The sequence below is a fragment of the Melanotaenia boesemani genome, chromosome 3 (assembly GCF_017639745.1).
Source record: "Melanotaenia boesemani isolate fMelBoe1 chromosome 3, fMelBoe1.pri, whole genome shotgun sequence".
In the NCBI taxonomy this organism is placed as follows: domain Eukaryota; kingdom Metazoa; phylum Chordata; class Actinopteri; order Atheriniformes; family Melanotaeniidae; genus Melanotaenia; species Melanotaenia boesemani.
In genome coordinates, this window is record NC_055684.1 from 31741699 (window position 1) to 31763058 (window position 21360).

The window sequence follows — 21360 nt, forward strand, 5'->3', positions numbered from 1 at the left end:
ACAAAAGAGAGGGCCTCCCAAGAGGGCTGTTGGGTTTTTTCTTGGTCATGGAGTCAAGAGTAAGCAGAGAGGGCTGAACAGCATTATGTAGATGTGGCAAATAGACATGTCATTGGTTGAGTGTGATTAACGGCTGTGTTAGGCAATTACTGTAATGCAGCACTGCAGTGTTACACACGACTGTTGGATGGATGTTCATGTGGACTGTAAGTAAAGAGACAGTCTAAAATTGTGGTTGAGTGCCGAATGCATTAATGACACATGCCGATACAAACTGCCCCTTGATGTTCTAACGTGTTTAGTTGATCAAGGTTGAACGATATGGACTTGTTTTATTCAATAGCCTGTTGTCTAGATGACATCAAATACTCATTCTCCACAGAAACTGTAGAAATAAAAAAATATCTTTTAAGAGATAAGCTTCCAACCTTGGCATAAAGGGAATAAAACGTATAGTGAACTTTGATCTGTAGATGCAAACCATGCTATGTTGATCCATATGTTTCTTCTTGCCATGTTGGCCAGACAAGCTCCTGCCATTAATGATGTTTACTGCAGTGACGTCAGTCTTTATTCCTGCACTGCAGTGTGTCATAGAATGTTGTGCAGCAGTGCTATGTCAGTTTAATGCATGTATAAAGTACATGCACCACTGATGTGCAACACCTAACTAGACAGTTTGATGACATATGAAAAGACCTTTGCATATGTTTATTACCTGATTTTCTTTCTTTTTCCTTTTTAGTTGCCAATTCTTCATTTGGTTGAACCATCCGCGTACCAGAAACTGACAGATACTTGCAGTCATGCCAAAGTGTCTGTTCATTATTGACGTTTTTATCTGTCTATAAACTTGTATCATGTAGACTTTTAGTTTTCAGGAAGTTTCTTAAGTTGCTAATTGACCAGACTAAATGTTCTCCAGATTTGACCCCTTCATGACTCTTTACGATGTAAAATAATGTTATTTTACTTCAGGATAAACTGACTAAACACATTGGAAAAACACACAATGGTGATAAAGTACCATTTTATTCACTTCAGTGTAGAAAATATGATAATGTTCTGTGATAAACTTTATCTTAAAGAAACTGAACTGAAACGATTTAACACTGATTTGCCAAAAGGTTAGAAGCAGGCCACAAATGAGAGGATATGTTATGGCTCATGTACATTTTTCATTAACAATTTAAATGATATTACAGGGCAAAATAAATATAATTTTACTTGTAATAGAAATAACTCCTGATTCTTTCACATGTAATACAAGGGGCAGGTTCACTCAACTTAGCTGGTTCAGGTTTCAGGGTTGGGAGTAACAGTACTGCTACAGAAAGTGTGACATGTATAAAGCTGATATGTTAGCAGATGTTGTACATTTTGATTGCATAAATTGATGGTGATTTTCACACAATCCTTCCCTGAAGAAGTGGACGGCTTTCTCCTGGTGACTGTCGACTCAACAAGTTCCACAACAGCAAAGGCACCGATGTAACTGCAAAGCTGCCTCCATTATCAGCAGCACCATCCTCTCTCAGCGGCTGGTACTGCTTGAAGCGCCTGTTGGGAAACATCACAGAGATGAGACAGACAAGGAGAAAAACATACAAAAAACTTGAATTTGGAGAATTCCCCTTAATTCAGTTTATGTGACATCAATCCCTTGAGCCCTGTTGTCCCCGGTACTTGAAGCAACTGAGCTGAATTATGGTGATTGCTGCACGATGCTTGTATCAACATACACACTTTATACATCCATGTAACCAGAAAAATCTGCTACAAAGCTCAACAAAAGCAAATGTCAAAAACAAAACGAAAAACAAACAGAAATGGATTTAAGGGATTAGTTTAAGGCCAGATTTAATGGGAAAAAAACCCCACGGGGTTCCGTATAGCTCTACTAGTTGAATGTGTACACCATATACTGATACTGCAAATCCTCAGCAGGCTCAAGTTTCTACCTTCCTGTGGCTCTTTTGTGGATCACCTTATTTCTGCCTACTTTCCATCCATCCATCCATCCATTTTCTTTACCACTTATTCCAGTTTAGGGTCGCAGCAAAGCTGGAGCCTATCCCTTCAATTAACAGTAAAGGGGCAGGGTACACCCCGGACAGGTCACCAGTCTATTGCAGGGCAACCTACTTCCCAAACCTCTCTAAATTTAAAAATAAAGGTCAAAATCCAACTAAATCCTGAAAAATAAATGAAAAAGACAAATATTTATTTATTTATTTATTTTTGTGGTTATTTAAAGGGTTTTTAAGTAATGTAGTCTAAAGGCGTACTTTATCATTTACTGATTTAGCTGACTTAGATTCATTGCTTTATTTCTATAATGAGAGTCAGCTGCAATAATAAGAATTTCACTTTTTTTTCAAACCATGGTCATGTAAATTCAGGGTTTGGCTTTAAAAGCATTTTAGTCTCAAATAATGTATTTATTAACAGTTAAGAGTGAGGCACAACTCATTGATATCACTTGGAAATATAATAATAATAATAATAATAATAATAATGCAATTTTAAATTTATTATCATGATTGGGAAATTCAACTGCATTTACTAGAGAGCAGTGGGCGGCCATGTTTCGTTGCTCAGGGAGCAGTTGGGGGGGTTAAGGGCCTTGCTCAGGGGCCCATAGCGGTTCACTTCTGTTGCCCATCAGGGTCTCAAATAATTAGAAAAGCTGTTTTAAGGAAAGGAGTTTCAGTGTTTTTGTGTTTTGTCCTTTATGAAAAAAGGTTATTTCATCCCAAAGTTTCTAGCAGCACAACTTTTAGAAGTGAGGTTTGACATTATTGTCTCCCAGTTGTAAATCATTAATGTAAATAAATCTGAACAGAGGGTAAATGTGAGCTGCCTATAATAACTAATTACAAACCTCAATTATAAAGGTAAATGTTATAGTCTCCTCGTGTCAATGAGATGAGGTATTTAAAGCTAATTTTTGGTAGGATATTTAATAATGACCAGTTGTTTTTGTTCTACAGACCCACATCACAGCTTAGTGTAAGTGTGGTCACATTCTCGTTGCAACGTGACCGTCTTTTCTGAAGTCCTAACGCATTTCTTCTACTTTTTAAAGCTTTTAAACCCCACATTAAACCCTACATTGTTTTCCAACAAGTCAAAGAAAAGGGTTTATGGAGAGACAATAAGTGATGTGAAGCACCGGTGGTTCCTTCACAAGGTAAAAGTGCAACAATATAACAACAATATCATTGTTGCACCTTTAATAAAATGCATTCTTGTTGTTAGTAATAAACAGAGACCAAATATCTGTTTTAGTTGAAATAAACTTGTCTAAAACCTAAAAAGTGCATGTAAGTGGACTCACTGTTTCCCACTCCTGTTAAAAGTCATGTTAAACTCAGTAAACAGGCCAACTGAAGGATATTTATATTTAGCAGGTAGAATTTGATCATTGATCATTTTGGTCTCATCTAACTCACATCAACTGAGCTAATAAGCTCGTTTTTAGAAAAGCACGGATCTCTTCTTTTAAACAGGTTTGTAATCTGCCCATCATTAATTTTTATTATGTATTTGAAATGCTGACGTGCAGGAAAACCTGAAATTGATCATGTTTTCATGAATATTGTTCATTTTGACCACAAAATTCCTGAAATTAGACACTAACCTGTACATCAGACCAACGCAACAAACAACGCAGGCAAGAACCATAACACCCAGTACTGTGGCAGCAGTTCCAGCTGGAGAGCCACCGGAGGCTGAAATAAATTGAATCACATTTTACAAATGAGAAAAATAAACTGTAGAAGTAACTTTGGTGCCTATTGAATCACTTCTCACTCACCTACTGCCACATTGACTCTGGCACTTGCCACAGCAAGACTGACATCGTTAGTTAGCGACACGTTGAGGCAGAATACTCCTGTCTCATTAAAGAACTGACGAAGGATCATCTGACAGTCGGGAGAGGGTGTCGCTGCAGTACAGACGGTTTGTACCGGCGAGATACAGTCAGCATCAGAAATGACAGTGCAGACCTCGCTTGGCAGACTAAAGGAAAGAGTGAAGAGGAAGAAATAATATAATAGTATAACAATAATAGTAACTTAATATTCAGGATTTATTTCACTAAAACTGAAGATTACACATAAGAAATAATACATGAAAGGCCTCATATATGCGCTAACAAGATTGTAATTCCAAAATAATTCAAACCTCATTTTGTTGATATAAACTACTTAATTACTAAAAAGTACAAAAAAAACTTTTGGACTATGAAATAATTAAGTGAGAAAACAGGAAACGTTTGTGATTTCTGACTTAACAAAAATCAGCCAAAGATTCAATGGGCTTATTAAATTACTTAATGGAGGCTGCAACCCACCTTCCCTGACAGCTGATGGTGACATCCACAGCATTCTGCTCCAGCTCAGTTGCCATTGCCACAACATTTGACACTTGAACAATCTCTACACTTTCAATACCCTCTGTATGTCGGAAAGAGAATAAATAATTAGATCAACCTTTTTTTATCATAACATAATTTCATGTGTAATGTATAGCACCTAAAACGGCATTTAAAAAACCCCCACTTACGGACAATCTCTACAGATGTGGCAATAGAGCCATAACGGTAGATGGTGCAGTCAGCTGTTAGCTCTGGTGCCTGTCTTTTGGCCACCACAAGGGCAACCTGTGCTGGATCAGCTTCCACTTCGGTCTGAACTTCACCTTCAGCTGGAACAACCTCAACCTCACCTGTTAGATGACCCAACATAGAAAATGCAAACAAATGTTTACTAAATGAAAACAGATATTAGCATTTTACTTTCAAAAGCAATTTTTTTACTATGTGTAATTTTGGAGGGATTTGTAGTAAATCTTCACCTGCAGCAGCTGCAGTAGCTGCAACTACATTTTCAGTTTCCAGCACTTCGGCCTCAGTATCAGCTGCAGCATCCACCGGTGCAGCCTCTTCTACAGCTGTGGCCTCAGTGGCAGCAAGAGCTACAACGTTATCAACTGGGGCTTGGGTTTCAGCTTGGACAACCTCTATGGCAGCAACAGCAGCCTCTGCAGGCTCCACAGCAACAGCAGTCACAGCAGCTTCTCCCTCTGCTGCTGCATCTACCACAGCTGCAACAGTGACGGTTTCAGCAACCTCAACGGTAGCTTCTTCTCCCTCTCCAACAGGGGCAGCTGCAGCAGTAGCATCAATCACAGGTACGTTTTCTGCAGCTGCATCTGTTTCTGCCACCACAGAAGTGTCATTTTCAGCAGCTGCTTCAACATCTGCCACCTCTTCAGCTGCTGGTGCAACAGGGTCAACAGTGGCCACTTCGGCTACAGTAGCATCTGTCTCCTCTGCAGCAGCGTTTACTTCAGCAGCAGGAGCAGCAGTGTTGGCAGGATCTTGTTCTGCTGGAACAACTGCTGCATCTACAGCAGCAGGAGCCACTGAGGCAACCTCTACAACCTCTGTGTCAACAACTGGCTCGCCATCATCGGTGTTCATGGCTGCATCGGCAGGCTGCACAGACACAGCAACTGGTGTGGCATCAGAGGCTGGAACATCCAGAGCAATTGTATCCTCTCCCTCAGCTGGTGCAGCTGCAGGGGTGGAGGCCATGACAACTACAGCTGGAGCAGCAGAGGCATCCATGGGAACAACTAAAAGAAAAATGTACAACTGTTAAGTAAAAAAATTTTATGAAGTAAAAAAAAAAAAAAAGGAAGTAATGTTAGGTCATACCTGCAGTGGGGTTTCCACATCCATTGGGGATGCTTGCCATCAGGACCACCTGAGGTTTGAAGGTTCCTACAGAGAGGTATGTGTGTGTGACAGTACGCTCTCTGGAGATGAGTGTTCCACTGTTGTCACCAAAGTCCCAGTTTAAGCTAACATCTGCGCTGTTCAGATACTGGCTGGGATCGTGTAGTGTGACGGTAAAAGCGATGGCTTGGTTCTGGATGAAGTTCTGGTCAGCTTGATTTACATCATTGATTTGAGCAAGCGATACTCTGAATGGAACCTGGTCTGAAGACAGAGCAAAAGATGTGGAGTCATCATTATGAGAGCTTCTAGTGGTGAAAAAGGTGAAACAATTGTTTTTTTCTTGAGTAAGAATTTTTTAAATTTGTTAACTAGTTACCTGTGATGGCGAAGACTGTAGAGGCGTACCCGAGGGGGATGAACCTGTCTCTTCCTCGCGTGTGATAGATGACAACTTCCATGTTGTAGGAGCCCAGAGGGACATTGTCTGTTCCGATGGTGAGCGAGGAAGATGGTCCATCTGCCACCTGCCAGTAACGCCCTTAAAGACACAAACACTTTGATAACTGAGAGTAGCTTGGTAAAGTGGAAAAGAAAACTTTGGTGAAGTAATTTACTTTCAGAGTCAGCTACATAAAACGGTGTGTATATTAACAAAAATGTGTATTTGTATTGTTTTCACCAGACTTATAAAACCTTGATTTCTTATACAGATCTCAGGCATCATGAAAATATCTACAAGGGCACCGACCTTATTTCCACTCCAAATTTAGACATTAATGGATGAGGACACTTATTAAAACATAATTTGCACCCTAACTAAGTGCAAATGGTGATAAAAGCAACAACAAAAAAAAACGTTTTATTGCGTGTAAGTCTTTCTGCTGTTATTTTGTGAATTTCCCTGCTGTGGGACTCATAAAGGACTCTCAATCTGAATTTGAAACACTCATCTGTGAACCAGAGACAGAGAAATCTGTGTTATTTGGTGTCTCAGAAATGGATGAAAACAAAAACAGTAACAGATGAGCAGAGCTGCCAGCAGATGACCGACAACATCTGCTTAATCTGCAATGAATGAGTGTACTGCCTGTACAGTCCACCGCCTCATGTGGAGATGATCAGGATGCAGATCAGGTTACACTGGCTTTCTTAAAAAGCTAACAAACTGGGGAAGCTCATGGCCAGGTATAATCCAGTCTTGAACCAGATAATCAGAAGGATCTTTGAATACACGTTCCATTCTTTAAGCTGTACCACAAAAGTCTTTCATGGTAATTACATCTGCTTGTGACACTAAGGGTTGCAGTTAAGCCCACAGCATCCACAATTAAAGTGGAGTATATTATATGCCATAGTCTGAGGAAAGCATGAGGTAAGCACTTTCTAACAACATATTCTCTCCTTTTAAATACGAGTTTGTCTGTGTACATTTCTCTTTCTTTATCCTTTTTGTGTGTACATGGTTTATGAATCTGGGTCCAGGTTTTGGTGAGTAGGGATGACTGAAAGATGGTATATTGGATAAAATGTTAGTCCTTATCCTTGCACGCTTTCAAACTGCAGCTGAACAAACAAGCAAATTTGCATTTTAGCTTATTTGATGCTGTGTTCACTTTTTAGTTGATAATAGAAAAAAATGAGGTCCTAGACAATCAGAATAAATATTCAGTTATTCACTAGCAATTGATGTTGAAATCCTGGTTGGTGCAGACTGGAATCTATTACAGATTTATATAAGACAATATGATCATTAGGCTGAAAATGTTGGATGTGATCACGAGTATTCGGATAAACGGCTTATAAAAAAAGAAAAAGGTTATGTCATTATCAAAATAGCTTTAGGCTACTGTTAAACTTTGGTGGGCAGAGAGAGTTTGGTTTCTGTATGATTGGGGATTTGCTACATGAAAGTGATGAATTTAAAATTTAGAAAATTTGTCACCAAATTACAAGGAATTGTAATAATCTTAAGTGAGCCATGCTGTTGCATCCATTCAAAGTGCACAATATTAGAGAAAAGCAACCTGCATTTTAAAGACACGCATTATTTACCCCAAGTCTTCCACACAAACACATAGTGGGGTTTCTTGTTCTGACTTCTGGTGAAAGGTGTGCCATCAGGGAAAACTCCAGTCCACTCATTGTCTTGGTCTGGGTACACAGCCTCGCCTTCCTGATACTGGCGACCTGAACAAAGACAGCAACCAGTGATTTAACATGCTAGTAATAACAGGTATGTGAAATATTACTGTATATTTAATAAATATATATATATATACTTTATGAAAATAAAAATAACAAACACCAATACTAGAACATGGGTGATGCAGGCAGAGGACAGACAAGTGACAGAGCCTCAAAACAAAACAAAGGAGCCATCAGAGCCAATAAGTTTTGGTGTGAGTGTCATGTGAAGGTGTAAAACATGTTTGCACTCATTTATATACTAACACTTATCATATTAACATTCATCATAATAAACTCATTAACCTCATAATTAAGCCAAAGCGATGTCAAGTCACACTAATAGTAACTTACCAATTTCGGTAATACTGATAAAAATACTACTACTAATAATAAAAGTGATCATTAACATCCAAGTCACCATTCTCATTGTCATCATCTTCATAAAGGATAATAAATTATAAAATTATAATTAAATAATTTAGTTTATTATAAATAAGCAGAGCTGAGATCAGAAAAAAGCCATGTGCAATAATTTAAATACATATCAACAAGAAAACAAGACATGAAATAAAACTAACTGCATTTGATTTTCCTGCTTTCTTTTCTACTTTTTTACAGAGTTTGAGCAACACTTCAATATATAAGTGATGATATATTGAAATTTTAAACTGTTTTGTTATCACCAGGCTGACTTTGGCCTGCTAAGGGACTAAAGATAGAAATTAGCCTTGGATATAATCTTGCTTGTTTACATGTACATGTTCATTAATATGTATTGTCCTTTTTATATCTTATACTTTTTATACATTCCCTGCACTGTGTCATTGCTAATACTGAATACTGTAGAAGTTATCTCACCATTAATGGTGCAGTTTTGTGCCCACACCACCTGTCCGTCAGGCAGCACTGTCTGATTTGGAGGGAAATTTAGATTGATTGTGAAGGTTGCCTTGGCTCCGGTCAGGGTGGGTGCATCGTTCTTAAGATCAAAAGTTACTTCACCACCTGCAAAATATATTACACACAGTTTAACATCTTCAGATGGGTTCGCAGAAAAGAACAGCACTATGTTTATAGGAAGAAATCAATAGATCTCACCATTCCAACAGTTTCTGAATCTTGGGTCTCCGTCTTGCCACACCGGATACATCCGAGAGTTCCATGATCGGTAACGCGTGAACTTACTTCTTTGTCCTGCAAAAAATATCACAAGGTCATTGAATAACTGATCAAGAGTATCTAAAAAAGCAATATCTGCAAGAATGTCTGAGAAAAACTTTTTGTCTGTTACAGCAAAGTTATTTGGAGTAAAGTGTACCTGCACCATTGAGAGTATGTTTCAGTAGAGTTAAAGATGTCTGACCTTTAACATTGTACTCATAAACTGTGGCATTTACAGTGTTTGAGATGCTTAAGTAAAGGAACCATGTTTCTGGTGTAGAGGGGTGAGGGGTGTTCTTGGCACTGGGAGTCACACGGCCCACAATCCCCCTCAATCCCTTTCATGTGACTATCAGCTGAGCAGCAACATTCGTAATCCCAGTGTGAGGAATGAGGGCTCCCAGACGTCGGCTCACTGGCTGTTGCTCCCAGCTCGTGATGTGTGAGTAAGTGAATGGAGGTGAAAAAGACACCAGGAGATCTTTATAGGTGAAACACAATCTATATAACATGACTGATAACTTTAGAATTTTCTCTAATTAATAGAAAACATAGTTTGGAAATATAGTCCAATTTCCTGACTTGTGGCACAAACTTGGAAACGAGTGAAGAATCTAATCTGATGAATGAAGAATGCCCCGAAAAAATGTTTGAACAGCATAATTTGGCATGCAAAAGTTTATCCCTGTCTGAGTGTTTTACCATGAAACAAGTGTGAAATTAAAGACTTCTCAGTTTATTTTTCAATTTGACCATGACAGTTGGAAGCCATGACACACTAACACAAAGAATAATAACATAATAATCTATGTAAGATTTTCATAGATAATGATTCACATTCATCACAGTGATCTATATGAATAATAATAATAATAATAATAATCTACACTACATTAGTGCAAAGGTTTACTATGAATGAATGAATAAATAAACTTCTAAATAAATAATTAAATGAATAAATAAATAAATACAACTTTATGCTTATAATGACTTGATTGTTTTAGATAATGCACGAAAAATCAGGTGAGTAATCAATTCATTTTTTCTTTGTAAATTTGATTTTTTTTTTCCATGATTATACCAAATCAACAAAAAGATCAGGAAAATCTAAGATACTAACAGAGCTGTGATGATTACTTTTATGTCTAATCAAAGAAAAGCACATAAAAAGGACTGAACGCACTCATTTTGTCTTGACCTGTTAAACAGCTGATTTGAAGACTTATCAGATGTACTCACTTATTGCCACGGCTGAGGTAAAAACCAAAGCGAGAAGCACAACAGTCTTCATCCTGTGTTTGGTAGTCAGTCTCCTTTCTGAGCCCCGATCCTCACCCTGCAGTTCTGAGTCCCAACACAACTCCCAGAGACTTCACAAGCGCCTCCTCACACTCTTTAAGACGGCTTTGGACCTGAATTACCATAAAATTTGTTCTCACCTCTGACATCACTGGGAGTCTGTAAATTGGCGCCACCCTGTTTAAGAAAAAACTAAGAACAGTTTACGTGTCTTTGCTGTGTTATGTTTAAGTTATATATATATTTTTTTATATAACTTTTTTGTTTTTTCATGACTTTAAATTGAACAATGGTAAATGGTAAATGGTAAATGGTCTGTATTTATATAGTGCTTTACTGTACCTGGGGTGATACCCAAAGCGCTTTACATTATACATCACATTCACCCATTCACACACACATTCACAACAATGACATGAGCTGTATTTTCTTTTCACTGTTAAGCCACATTTGAGCCAAACTTTCTAATTCTGATGGTGAGCATCACAAACACATCACAAATATGAAGACCTTAGGTAATGAGCAATAATTTACAGGACAAAAAAAATATAGATTGTGTGTGTGTGTGTGTGTGTGTGTGTGTGTGTGTGTGTGTGTGTGTGTGTGTGTGTGTGTGTGTGTGTGTGTGTGTGTGTGTGTGTGTGTGTGTTAACATTTCAAACAGACATGTTAAATGCCTAACTGGAAAATCAATCAATACTTTCAGGATATTGTTAAGAGAACTGTTAGGGGAACTGTGAGCAAAGCTCGAGTTATGTCTGAGTTTGAAACATGACCTTATGGCTATGTGTGCATGGACATCACAAGATCAGTGTGTGGGCACCCATTCAATAGCATCCTTTTATTTCTTCAGCCATTCCTCCGTATCCGACTGTTCGCCTCAGGCTGCTGCAGCTCAGTGACTCTGCACACCCGTGTTCAGACCTTCCTTTGTGATTCAAATTTTTATTCAGGAAGAGAAGAACGAAGAACATGTTTAAAATTATATGATTAAATAACTAAAACTGCTTTAATTCTCCAGGTATGCTTTTTTAAATTCATGTATTTTGTTAAAATTTTTAAAATAATTTCTCACCAATGCAAAACTATATCCATACAAGTCTGAGATAATCAGAGAAGTTAAAACAAGGCGAAAGGAGTGCAAAGCTTCACACCAGAGGTTGGAGGGTTTATCTATTGGGCTATCATAAGCCACAAGTAGTGGCCACCAAAAGCCAATAATTACAGATTTGTCAAGGATATATGGTTGGAGTTCACCAACACACATCTAGTAGACTCTCCATTTAACTCTCCAATTGAGTAAAAGGTACTCTGGTCCAATAAGACAACAATGAAATTTAATGGTCCACAATGTAAAATTGTAATGTAAACACCTTCCAACACAGTATAGCATGGCAGTGGCAGTATCATGGTGTCAGGATGATTGACAGGGCCTGGAAAACTGCTCTGAATGGATGGAATGATATGTGTTAAACTGTGGGGAGATGAGTATGTAAACTCAAGTTTGTTTATTTATTATTTTATTTTTTGTCTTATTTTTCATTTGTTTCACATTTAAAATTGTTCTGTGTCTTCAGAGTGGTAAGCATGTTGTGGTGATCAAATGACACAAACTACAACACATTACGAACAAAAGGAAAGGCCACTGTGAAAGACATGTAGCTGAATCCAATTTGCATTTGGTATTTGTGCATTTAATGACCAGAATGGCATTAAAAAAGGTGAACTAGGCAGCCTCACGGATTAAGGAAAAGTGCCCATAAGACCACAATAGACAGAGATGTCACAGTGCAATCAACAGATGGCTTGTAAACATAATGAACGTTTATGCAAATCACTGGTAACACTAAGAAACACTAAAAGAACAAGAGTATTTCAATGTGAAACTAAGATGAACTTGTAACAGAATGATGGAAAATAAAGATTATCTGTAGGTGCCTGCTGCTGTAGCAGGACCACTGAATCTGTAGCAGTTTCTCCAAAGACTCATAGAAAGAACTGACACAATAATTTAAAAGCAAAATGTGTTTTCGGCGAAGCTGTGATGTTTTGTTTTACAATTAAATCAATGCAGCTTATGTCAATAGGGAACTGTCTAAATAAAGTCTAACAAAACCTATAGGTTAAGCTATGCATTTGGTGCCATTACAGAAAAAAGTGGCTCATAAGGTGAACATGGACACTGTAAATGCAAAATAAGATAATCCACTGATCAGAGATCACCAGCAGTCGTTTAAGCAGGGAAGCCCAGACTATCCTTTCCCTAATAACTTTTTCCAGCTCTTCCAGGGGAAACATAATATTAAAAATAATAATATGGGCATCTGAGGAACAGTTGGGGGGTTTAACCTTATGTGTTCTCAGGCCAGAGAAGAGACATAGCCCTTCCAGTGTGCCCTGGGTCTTTCCCTGGTCCTCTTTATGGTGGGAAGACTTCACCAGCTAGGCATCCAGGAGCCATCCTGACTACATGCCCGAGCTACCTCATCTGGCTCCTCTTGATGTGGAAGAATGGAAGCTTTGCTCTGTGCCTCTCATGGCTGATTGAACTTTGTGGGGGAAACTCATTTCAGACATTCACATTTGTTCTTTTGGTCACTACCCACTACAAGCAACTAACAAGCATCTAAAACTAAAGAGACAGAAGCAACTGTTGACTCCAAAGGACTGGCTCCAAATTATGAAAATCAATTTTTATAACTATAAATGTTTCTCTAAGTACTTTTAAACTTGTAAAAACATAATGGCACTGGGGCACTCAAGTGGTTGAGGTTTACCTATATACAGAGGCTTAAGCTCTTCAACACACTCAGCCCATGTTTTAGCCCCAGCTTAGGGCTGCATGTCATTCACCTCTCTGTCTGACCCATTTCCTCACAAGATCATTCAAAAGAAAGGCCCCAACTGCCTAAAAATCCTAATAAAAAAGGCCGGTGTTATGTTAAAATCTATTGTTATCTCTGTATAAATTTTTTGTATTTTTGTTTAACTCCTTGAATTAAAGCTGAAAGTCTACAATAAGATCCTGATAGCTTCAATTCCACTGGTTGTGTATGGAGACAAAATGAAGAAAACAGCCTAAATATTACAATATGTATGCAGCAGCAGCAGATTATTCTAACAGAATATTCTGTAATACGTACATTTATAACCCTTTTCTTTGTCATTTGTAACATGACATTTTATTAACTGTAGATGGTTTTTACATTATATTTGATTCCAAAACAGGGCCTTAAATAAAAGAAATATAATTTTTAAAAAGGAAAATTATTAACGGTGACTATAAAGCAAAGCACTATTTAGCTGTCATTTTTTTTCTTTTTTTTTATTTGTTTTTGTTTTTTTTACAGAGTTTTTTAGTCAGAAGACAGTCATTCTAAGCTTTATTATCACAGTGAGTGAATTTCCCAGAGTTGTTGTCTCATGTCTAAGAGACTGCTCAGGCTGCGCCACATGTGACCCCTCATGTGCTCACAACAGAGTTCAGCAGGAAATAAATCCTACCAAAGAGCACCTGACTTAACATACCACAAATAGCCAACCTTTAACTTCTTTTCTCATTAGTCTTCAAGGGATTTTATCTAAGTTTTGATGGTCCTGAGATTCTGAGATTTGTGGAATTAATTTGACTTGAAAATAATAGTTTGTTATTCACACAGTCAGCTGCTGGTTGCTCAATAAACTGGAATTGTGGCTGGAGTTGGAAAGCAGAGCAAGCTTATGGAACAAAGTGAACTGACTGAAAAGTAATAAAAGGCCATTTAAAAGCAGATCAATCAGGCCGTCTGGATCATACAGGAAATTCAGTTAATGGCTACAACAGCCATTCAATATTATTCATGTCTCAAACAAACTGATCTTGATTTGAGCTGTCTGTTATGCTTTAGCATCAAAAGTACTTAAAATGGGACATTTATGACCCAGACATGAAGTGCTCAAAACCAGCTTGAAGTATCTATATTTCTGAATAATTACAGAGGTAATAATTACCTCCAGCAGGGAAAAGAACAACAATCATCTGTGATGTGATTCATCACATCCGTTTTTAAGATGTGGAAGCTATGCCGATAGTAAATTTGTTCCAAATCAACTATTTCCAATTTGATTATTGCTTCCCTGTAGTGCCCAGAAATGTCATTTTTCATATAAATCTGTGGAGTGGAGACACATCAAGCCCCTGGACTGTGATCATGTGCAGTGTTGCTATCAATGCTTTCTATGTCTGAGCAGATACAGCGGAGGTTTCCCCCAAGAACATCTGACTTATAGATCATTCTGGCTTATAATTCACATCAATATACATATAAATTTAATACTGAGCATAGCAGAAAAAAAACTCATATGTTGCTGATAACATGGCTATATTATCTAGAAGTCTCCTAATGACCTGTTCAGGCTGACTAACCTTTGTGACTTGTACTATCCTGTGGAGCTGTTGATTTTCTAATGTCACTGAGCTCCGTGGTTGAGAACCAGACCTGTTTCAGCCTTCAATGTCATTTTGTTGCAGCCAGATGGTCTGATAGAAAAACAATGTCATTAGAGATACGTGTGTCCCACATTGCCTTCGTTTGGTTTCAGCTGGGGCCCTTTGTTGTAAGTCTAACAAAGCATTGAAGGGGTCTAACATGGGAGGCATTGGCTCACTTTTGTCCCAAGGTTAAGGAAAAGTTTAATCCAGCCGCTTGCCTGGAGAAACACAAAGCCAGAGGGACGCACATGACCACAGGAATCCATATGAAGTGGGGACAAAAAGACATTTTTCACAGCTATTACTTTAACTTTAGCAAATCCAGGCATCTTAAATATGCTGCACTCTGTTGTGGAAGATCATGATAATTAATTAAATTAGGAATAAGGTATACAAATTTAGTTAGAATATTTTTTCCATAGACAAGTCATGTTTATTTGTATAGTATATTTCATGTACAAGACAATTTAAACTGCTTTACATAACACATTAAAAGCATTACAATGGGGTGCAGGAAGCAATAACAAGTGCATTAAAAACAAACTGTAAAAGAAAATAAAGAAATTAAACAAAAACTGAAAGACAAAAAGCTAAAATTAAATGGATAAAATGCAAGAAACAGAGTTCCAGTGCAGAGTTTAACAGTTGTTTTGATAATAGGCAGCAAATAGAAAAGATTTTAACCCTGATTTAAAATTTCAGCAGACTTGCAGTTTTCTGGGACTTTGTTCTACATGTGATTAGCATAAAAGCTGAACGCTGCCTCTCCATGTTTAGTTCTGACTCTGGGAACAGAAAGTAGACCTGATGCTGATGACCTGGGGAATCTGGTTGGTTCATGACAAACCACAAGATCATTAATATATTTTAACCCTAAACTGTTCATTGTAAACTAATAGAAGGATTTTGAAGATTTTGAGATCCAGTAGTACCAGGATTGAAATGTTTCCGCTATCTGGGCTCGAACGGATATTAAAACATCTATTGTAAAAACCCATTAAAATAATTAACTCCAGAACAATAAAGAAACAAAGGGGGTGATGAGAGCTGGTACTCCTTCTGTGGTCAGCCCCCACAGATGGGGAAAAAGCAGAAGGAAAGTTGTAAACTAGAAGCACTTAGTTACCGCAGGCCTCTTCCTTTTTTTGGCCAATGACTGTGAGCATTAGTTTTTGAGTTAGAATGTAATGGCAAAATTATCTCTATCTCCACATAGTGAAGAATCCTTTTCAAAATTCCTAGATCCAGGATCTGGATCACCCCCAAACTCTAATTACTTGTTCTTTTATCCATTTCTGAGATTTCCCTAACATTTCATCTAAATCCGTCCATAACCGTTTGAGTTATGTTGCTAATAGACAGACAGGCAGGCAGGCAGACAGACAGACAGACAAACCAATGTCACCAAGAACATAACCTCTGCCTTGGGTGAGGTAACAAACTGTGTGTTGACTTGTAATTACATAGGCTAGTTAACTGCCACTAGAGAGAGCTAGTCACTCTCTGCAGTACATGATGGGAACTGTGAAGGCCCACATGCTACATGATTAGTATGTAGAAAGTGTTTTTGGTCTTTTCTTTGGTAATGTTTGTTGTTTTTGTTTTTTAGTGGTAATTTTTATGCAGTTTAAAGTTATAGTGCAGCTTCTTAAAAACTGTAGGCTTTATAAGAGCTGGACGGTGGCAAAAATACTAAAAGGTTTGATTTGTGATGTTTTGTTGAAAGATGCCTACATTTTGTGCTTAATGTTGTCTCCACTCAAGTTGTCAATATTGTTTCTCTGTTTGCGCTATCCAGTTTTACCTTATATGTATTATGTGAACAATACTTTAATAAATTAATAAATTAATAAAAGACTATACCTTTTAAAATGATCTTTTAAGAATATTTCATTTATATTTTCATTTTAAGAATGTTTACTGTTTAATTTTTCTTTCTTTTTTTTAAGAAAAATAATCATCATTTTAATTAATATTTTTACTGATAAAAGCTTATTCTCATTAAATAAACATTATCTTAAATTGCAAATAACTCATAGACTTTAAATTTCTTATTATTAATTAACTTTTTAAAAACAATTCAGCATAGTTAAGATAATTTACTTGTTTATATATAAAGCCTGTTTGGAGTTTTATTGCAATAAAACAGAACACAACATAAATAGTTCAAATGAAGTAGTTGTTAAAATCGTTTTACACGTGTTACTATGCCCATAATACAGGAATTTATATTACTGGTATTGAAATAAATAAACAACTAAATAAAAAAAAGCAGCAAAGTGGTCCACGAGCTTACGTTAGAGCGCAAGGCATAACGTCATCACCTTCTGACCACGTGATCAGTGTGGGCGCTTGTTGGTTTCTCTTTTTCATCCCGACATTACACGGCCTTGTTTCCTGAGTTAGGCTCATTTATAATAACGTCAGGAATGCAAACATTGCTAAATTAAATCCTAAAAAACATTTTACTCACTCAATGATTTTGCTGTTATATTTAGGTTATATTTAGCAATTTCCGCGTTGATACTTCCGATTGAGCTATGAGAAATTTTGAATACCATTCAACTCCAATAATCGGCGTATCTTGAGCACAAAAACGAACGCTACCGGTACAACGCGGGAAACGCTGTTGTGTTGGTTCAGTTATTAGGGTCTACAAATTACCGTTTATTACGTTTTTGTTTCCTGCGTTCAGGCCTGAGAGAGTTTATCCTCGACGAGAACCCCGACCTGCAACTGCGACGTGTCTGGACCGCATGAAGTTTACCGCAACAAGAGTTAAAATATATGTTGGTCCCCGCTTTGCTCGTTAACGTTTGTCCCTGTAGCCACCGAGCACTTGCTAGCTCCGATATAAAGATCTTTTGCTTAGAGGCTAAACCCTGAAAAGTTCTGTCGTTGTGCAAAATGGATACGTTTCAGAAGGTGGAGAAGATAGGAGAAGGGACGTATGGAGTAGTTTATAAAGCCAAGAACAAAGTGACCGGAGAAACTGTTGCGCTTAAGAAAATCAGGCTTGACACGTAAGTGAAGATTGGTTGGTTATCATCTGAGCATCGCGAGCTAACGTCAGCGATGCTAACAGCAACTTTTAATTTTTGCTTGAGAATATGTAAAACGTGTATATAAACGTTTGACCCAGCTTGTGGCCCCATCGGGGCGTGACAGGGTGGATCCTCAGCTAGTTTCCTTGAATCATCGCGAAATGAAACGCGGTGATTATGTTCTTTGAGCTTCATTTACAGTTAGTGTATCAATTAACTACAGTCAACCCCTACATGTATAATCAGCTAGTACAATTTAACCGTCCCAAACTCAATGTAAATCTTGGAGATCACACTTACAATAAAGGGATTATAAAGTGTGAAATATGCCACATAAACGTAATAGATGTCTTCAATTGAAGAAAATTTTTAGTTTAACTGTATGTAAGGTATATCAAAAATATGATTATAAACTGCTATGCTCACTGCTGAAAATGACCGACAACTATTTTTATATGCAAATTGTGCCTGTTTTATAAAGGTACTTTATCTGAAATAATAATGTCATCCCCAGCTAGCAATTCAACAGATGGTACAGTTATCCTTTCTAGTGTTTGACCTTTTACCATACAGGAAGCCAAGTCTTTGGTGTGGTGCATATCAATCTCTTGACTTAGTGATTTTGCAATGATTTAATTCTTGTAGATCATTAAATGAACTGTTCATCTTTCTTCAATGCTGTTTGAGGTGTCTAACCAGCAACATATTAAAAATATTTAATAAATTTGTGGTTTTCAATCACTGTTCAAGCTATTGGAAATGACAGATGAATTCAAATTACATAACTGTAACCCGAAATAAATGAATTTGCTGTGGATTTTCTCTAGGGAGACTGAGGGCGTACCAAGCACAGCCATCAGAGAAATTTCACTTCTGAAAGAACTCAGTCACCCAAATATTGTCAAGTAAGTCCTAAATGTTTTAGCTTCATCTAAATTTTTGTTACAAAGTTTTTATGCTTCTTACAGCATCAGGTTTTAGGCCAGCCTTTTTTGTCATTTTCTTTCAGATTGCGGGATGTCATCCACACCGAGAACAAACTTTACCTTGTTTTTGAGTTCTTACACCAGGATCTAAAAAAGTTCATGGACTCCTCCTCAGTCACTGGTGTCCCTCTGCCTTTGGTTAAGGTAATCATGACAGATTCTTAAGATTTGTAAGAACATATAAGTTCATAATTTGTGGATGTTTGAGTTGGCTCATGTGGCTGCATGTTGTGTTTTTAGAGCTATCTTTTCCAGCTGCTCCAAGGCCTGGCCTTCTGTCACTCACACAGAGTTCTTCATCGAGACCTGAAACCCCAGAACCTTCTCATCAACGCCCAAGGGGAAATCAAGCTGGCTGATTTTGGCTTGGCAAGGGCCTTTGGAGTGCCTGTCCGCACATACACACATGAGGTAAGGTGTGCACTACCCCCGTTTAAACATGTCCATGTGATTTTTAAGCAAAGGATTTTTTTATTTCCACATGTTGCAATGCAGTTAATGACTTAAGTGAATTCAGTGCTCTGACATACTCCGTCTACTGATGATTAGAAAGTATCTAAAGTTTATCATTAATGCTTTTTCTAATGTATGCAAGAGCGGATTCAAAGATTTTTTTCTCTTGATTTTTGGCTCATTTTTATGTGGTTGTTATTGATTGAAATTGTGTGTGTGTGTTTTTTTTGTGTCCTCACAAATATTCTTTGAAATTTATCAGGTAGTAACACTTTGGTACAGAGCACCAGAAATTCTCCTTGGCTGCAAATACTACTCCACAGCTGTTGACATCTGGAGTCTGGGATGCATCTTTGCTGAAATGGTAATGCACTTAACCTCATCGGTCTCAAGAGGAAGCCTTCGCATGATGCTGTACTGACATATAACCAGCAGATGTCCTGCGTCTACCTGTCCACAGGTCACCAGGAGAGCTTTATTTCCCGGAGATTCAGAGATCGATCAGTTATTCAGAATCTTTCGCACCTTGGGGACTCCTGATGAGACCATCTGGCCTGGAGTCACATCAATGCCTGACTACAAACCATCGTTTCCCAAGTGGGCCCCGCAAGATTTATCCAAAGTGGCGCCACCTCTTGATGAGGACGGACGAGAACTGCTCGGAGTAAGAACATTTTAAATTTATTCGTACACTATATTTATCATCTAATCATTACCTTTGTAAAACTGTTGTGTTAGCAGGCTCTGTCTAATTAGGAGTTTTAGTCAAATTTGGGTAAAAATTTTTAAAAATAAAATCGTTCAGGGATTTTATTGGAATACTTTTTCCCTCAAGTTTCTGCTCTCACTTTAAAGACAGCAGTCACGTTCACACATGTCATGAAAACAGACTGAAAAGCTTCTGCATTCCCTGACTACATTAACATCTTATTATAAAATATCCTGCTAATGAGATTAAAAGTGAGCTGTTCTTCCACTCAGGCAGTCTACAAATGTTACTCATTTTATTGACTGTTTGCCTTTTTCATTTTGCTTCATAGGAAATGCTGAATTATGATCCAAACAAAAGGCTTTCTGCCAAAAATGCACTTCTGCATCGGTTCTTCCGGGACGTCACCATGCCAGTTCCTCATCTGAGACTCTGACATGCAAAATATTTGGTGGTTTAAATACCAATGATATCTAAGCAATAAAGACTGCCTTGTCTAGCTGCAGGACTGTGCCTGGAATGGAGACAGACTCTGGACACAACGGGATGTTTTGGTCATCCAGAAGCTAATTGTCCTGAAACTTTTGCCATTATTTCAACCTTGATGTTTCTCATAGTTATGTGTGTTTAACTGTAATTTTAAATAGATTGACTCATCCTACATACATACAACTGCCATAATCAATGTAATTATTTGTGCTTTTGATTGAGTTCAGGTAATTTTGACCCATTAGTGTTTATCCTTGAATTCCCCAACTCAAATGATATGTTGGCTTTAGGATGTTGTCCACAATTCAACTAGACTCTTGGTTAGATTTGAGAATGATTGAACAAATTTGTGGGAGCTGTGCAAATAACAAGTGAAGAACTTTCTGAGCATGAGCAGCATTTAAAAGCGAGCTGGACGGACAACTGTCGGCACAAGAGTCATCAGCTGATGTAAAACAGCCAGAGCTGCAATGGTTGATTTTTCTTGCAGTTTATTCAGAATTTGTATCCAAATTATCTCGAGGGGGTTTTAAAAACTGCACCTTTGTTTAAAACCGAGGTTCTGATGTACAAATGTCCTGTATTGTTTTACAGAATTTGTTGTTTCCTCTTTGTTACTATAGATTTTATCCAAATATTAACACTTTTTATAGATATTGTTTATATACAGTTGGAAAAAATAAAGTTTAAATAACTGTTCTTGTTTGTGTCTGTACATTAAGTTAATGTGGCTTTTTGGTGCTCAGGAGCCAAAAGGTCCTGCCAAGTCTTCTACTGAGGTCAGATGTCATAATGATGGCAAATACTGT

At 37.6% G+C, this 21360-nt stretch overlaps 2 protein-coding genes across 2 annotated transcripts; one reads left to right on the forward strand and one right to left on the reverse strand.

Annotated features, from left to right (window-relative positions):
* Positions 1-1036: 1036 nt before the first annotated feature.
* pmela (premelanosome protein a) lies at positions 1037-10450 on the reverse strand. The gene is made up of 12 exons (XM_041980683.1): positions 10340-10450; positions 9038-9133; positions 8798-8944; positions 7805-7939; positions 6129-6290; positions 5729-6013; positions 4864-5646; positions 4573-4734; positions 4361-4463; positions 3821-4026; positions 3644-3734; positions 1037-1560 (listed from the first exon to the last, which is right to left on the reverse strand). The coding sequence occupies exons 1-12, from the start codon at positions 10389-10391 to the stop codon at positions 1407-1409; spliced, it is 2376 nt and encodes a 791-aa protein (XP_041836617.1). The 5' UTR covers positions 10392-10450; the 3' UTR covers positions 1037-1406.
* A 7017-nt stretch (positions 10451-17467) lies between these two features.
* cdk2 (cyclin-dependent kinase 2) lies at positions 17468-21250 on the forward strand. Its single transcript, XM_041981184.1, has 7 exons — positions 17468-17893; positions 18742-18819; positions 18924-19044; positions 19141-19311; positions 19616-19717; positions 19814-20017; positions 20394-21250. The coding sequence occupies exons 1-7, from the start codon at positions 17778-17780 to the stop codon at positions 20496-20498; spliced, it is 897 nt and encodes a 298-aa protein (XP_041837118.1). The 5' UTR covers positions 17468-17777; the 3' UTR covers positions 20499-21250.
* The last annotated feature ends 110 nt before the right edge of the window (positions 21251-21360 follow it).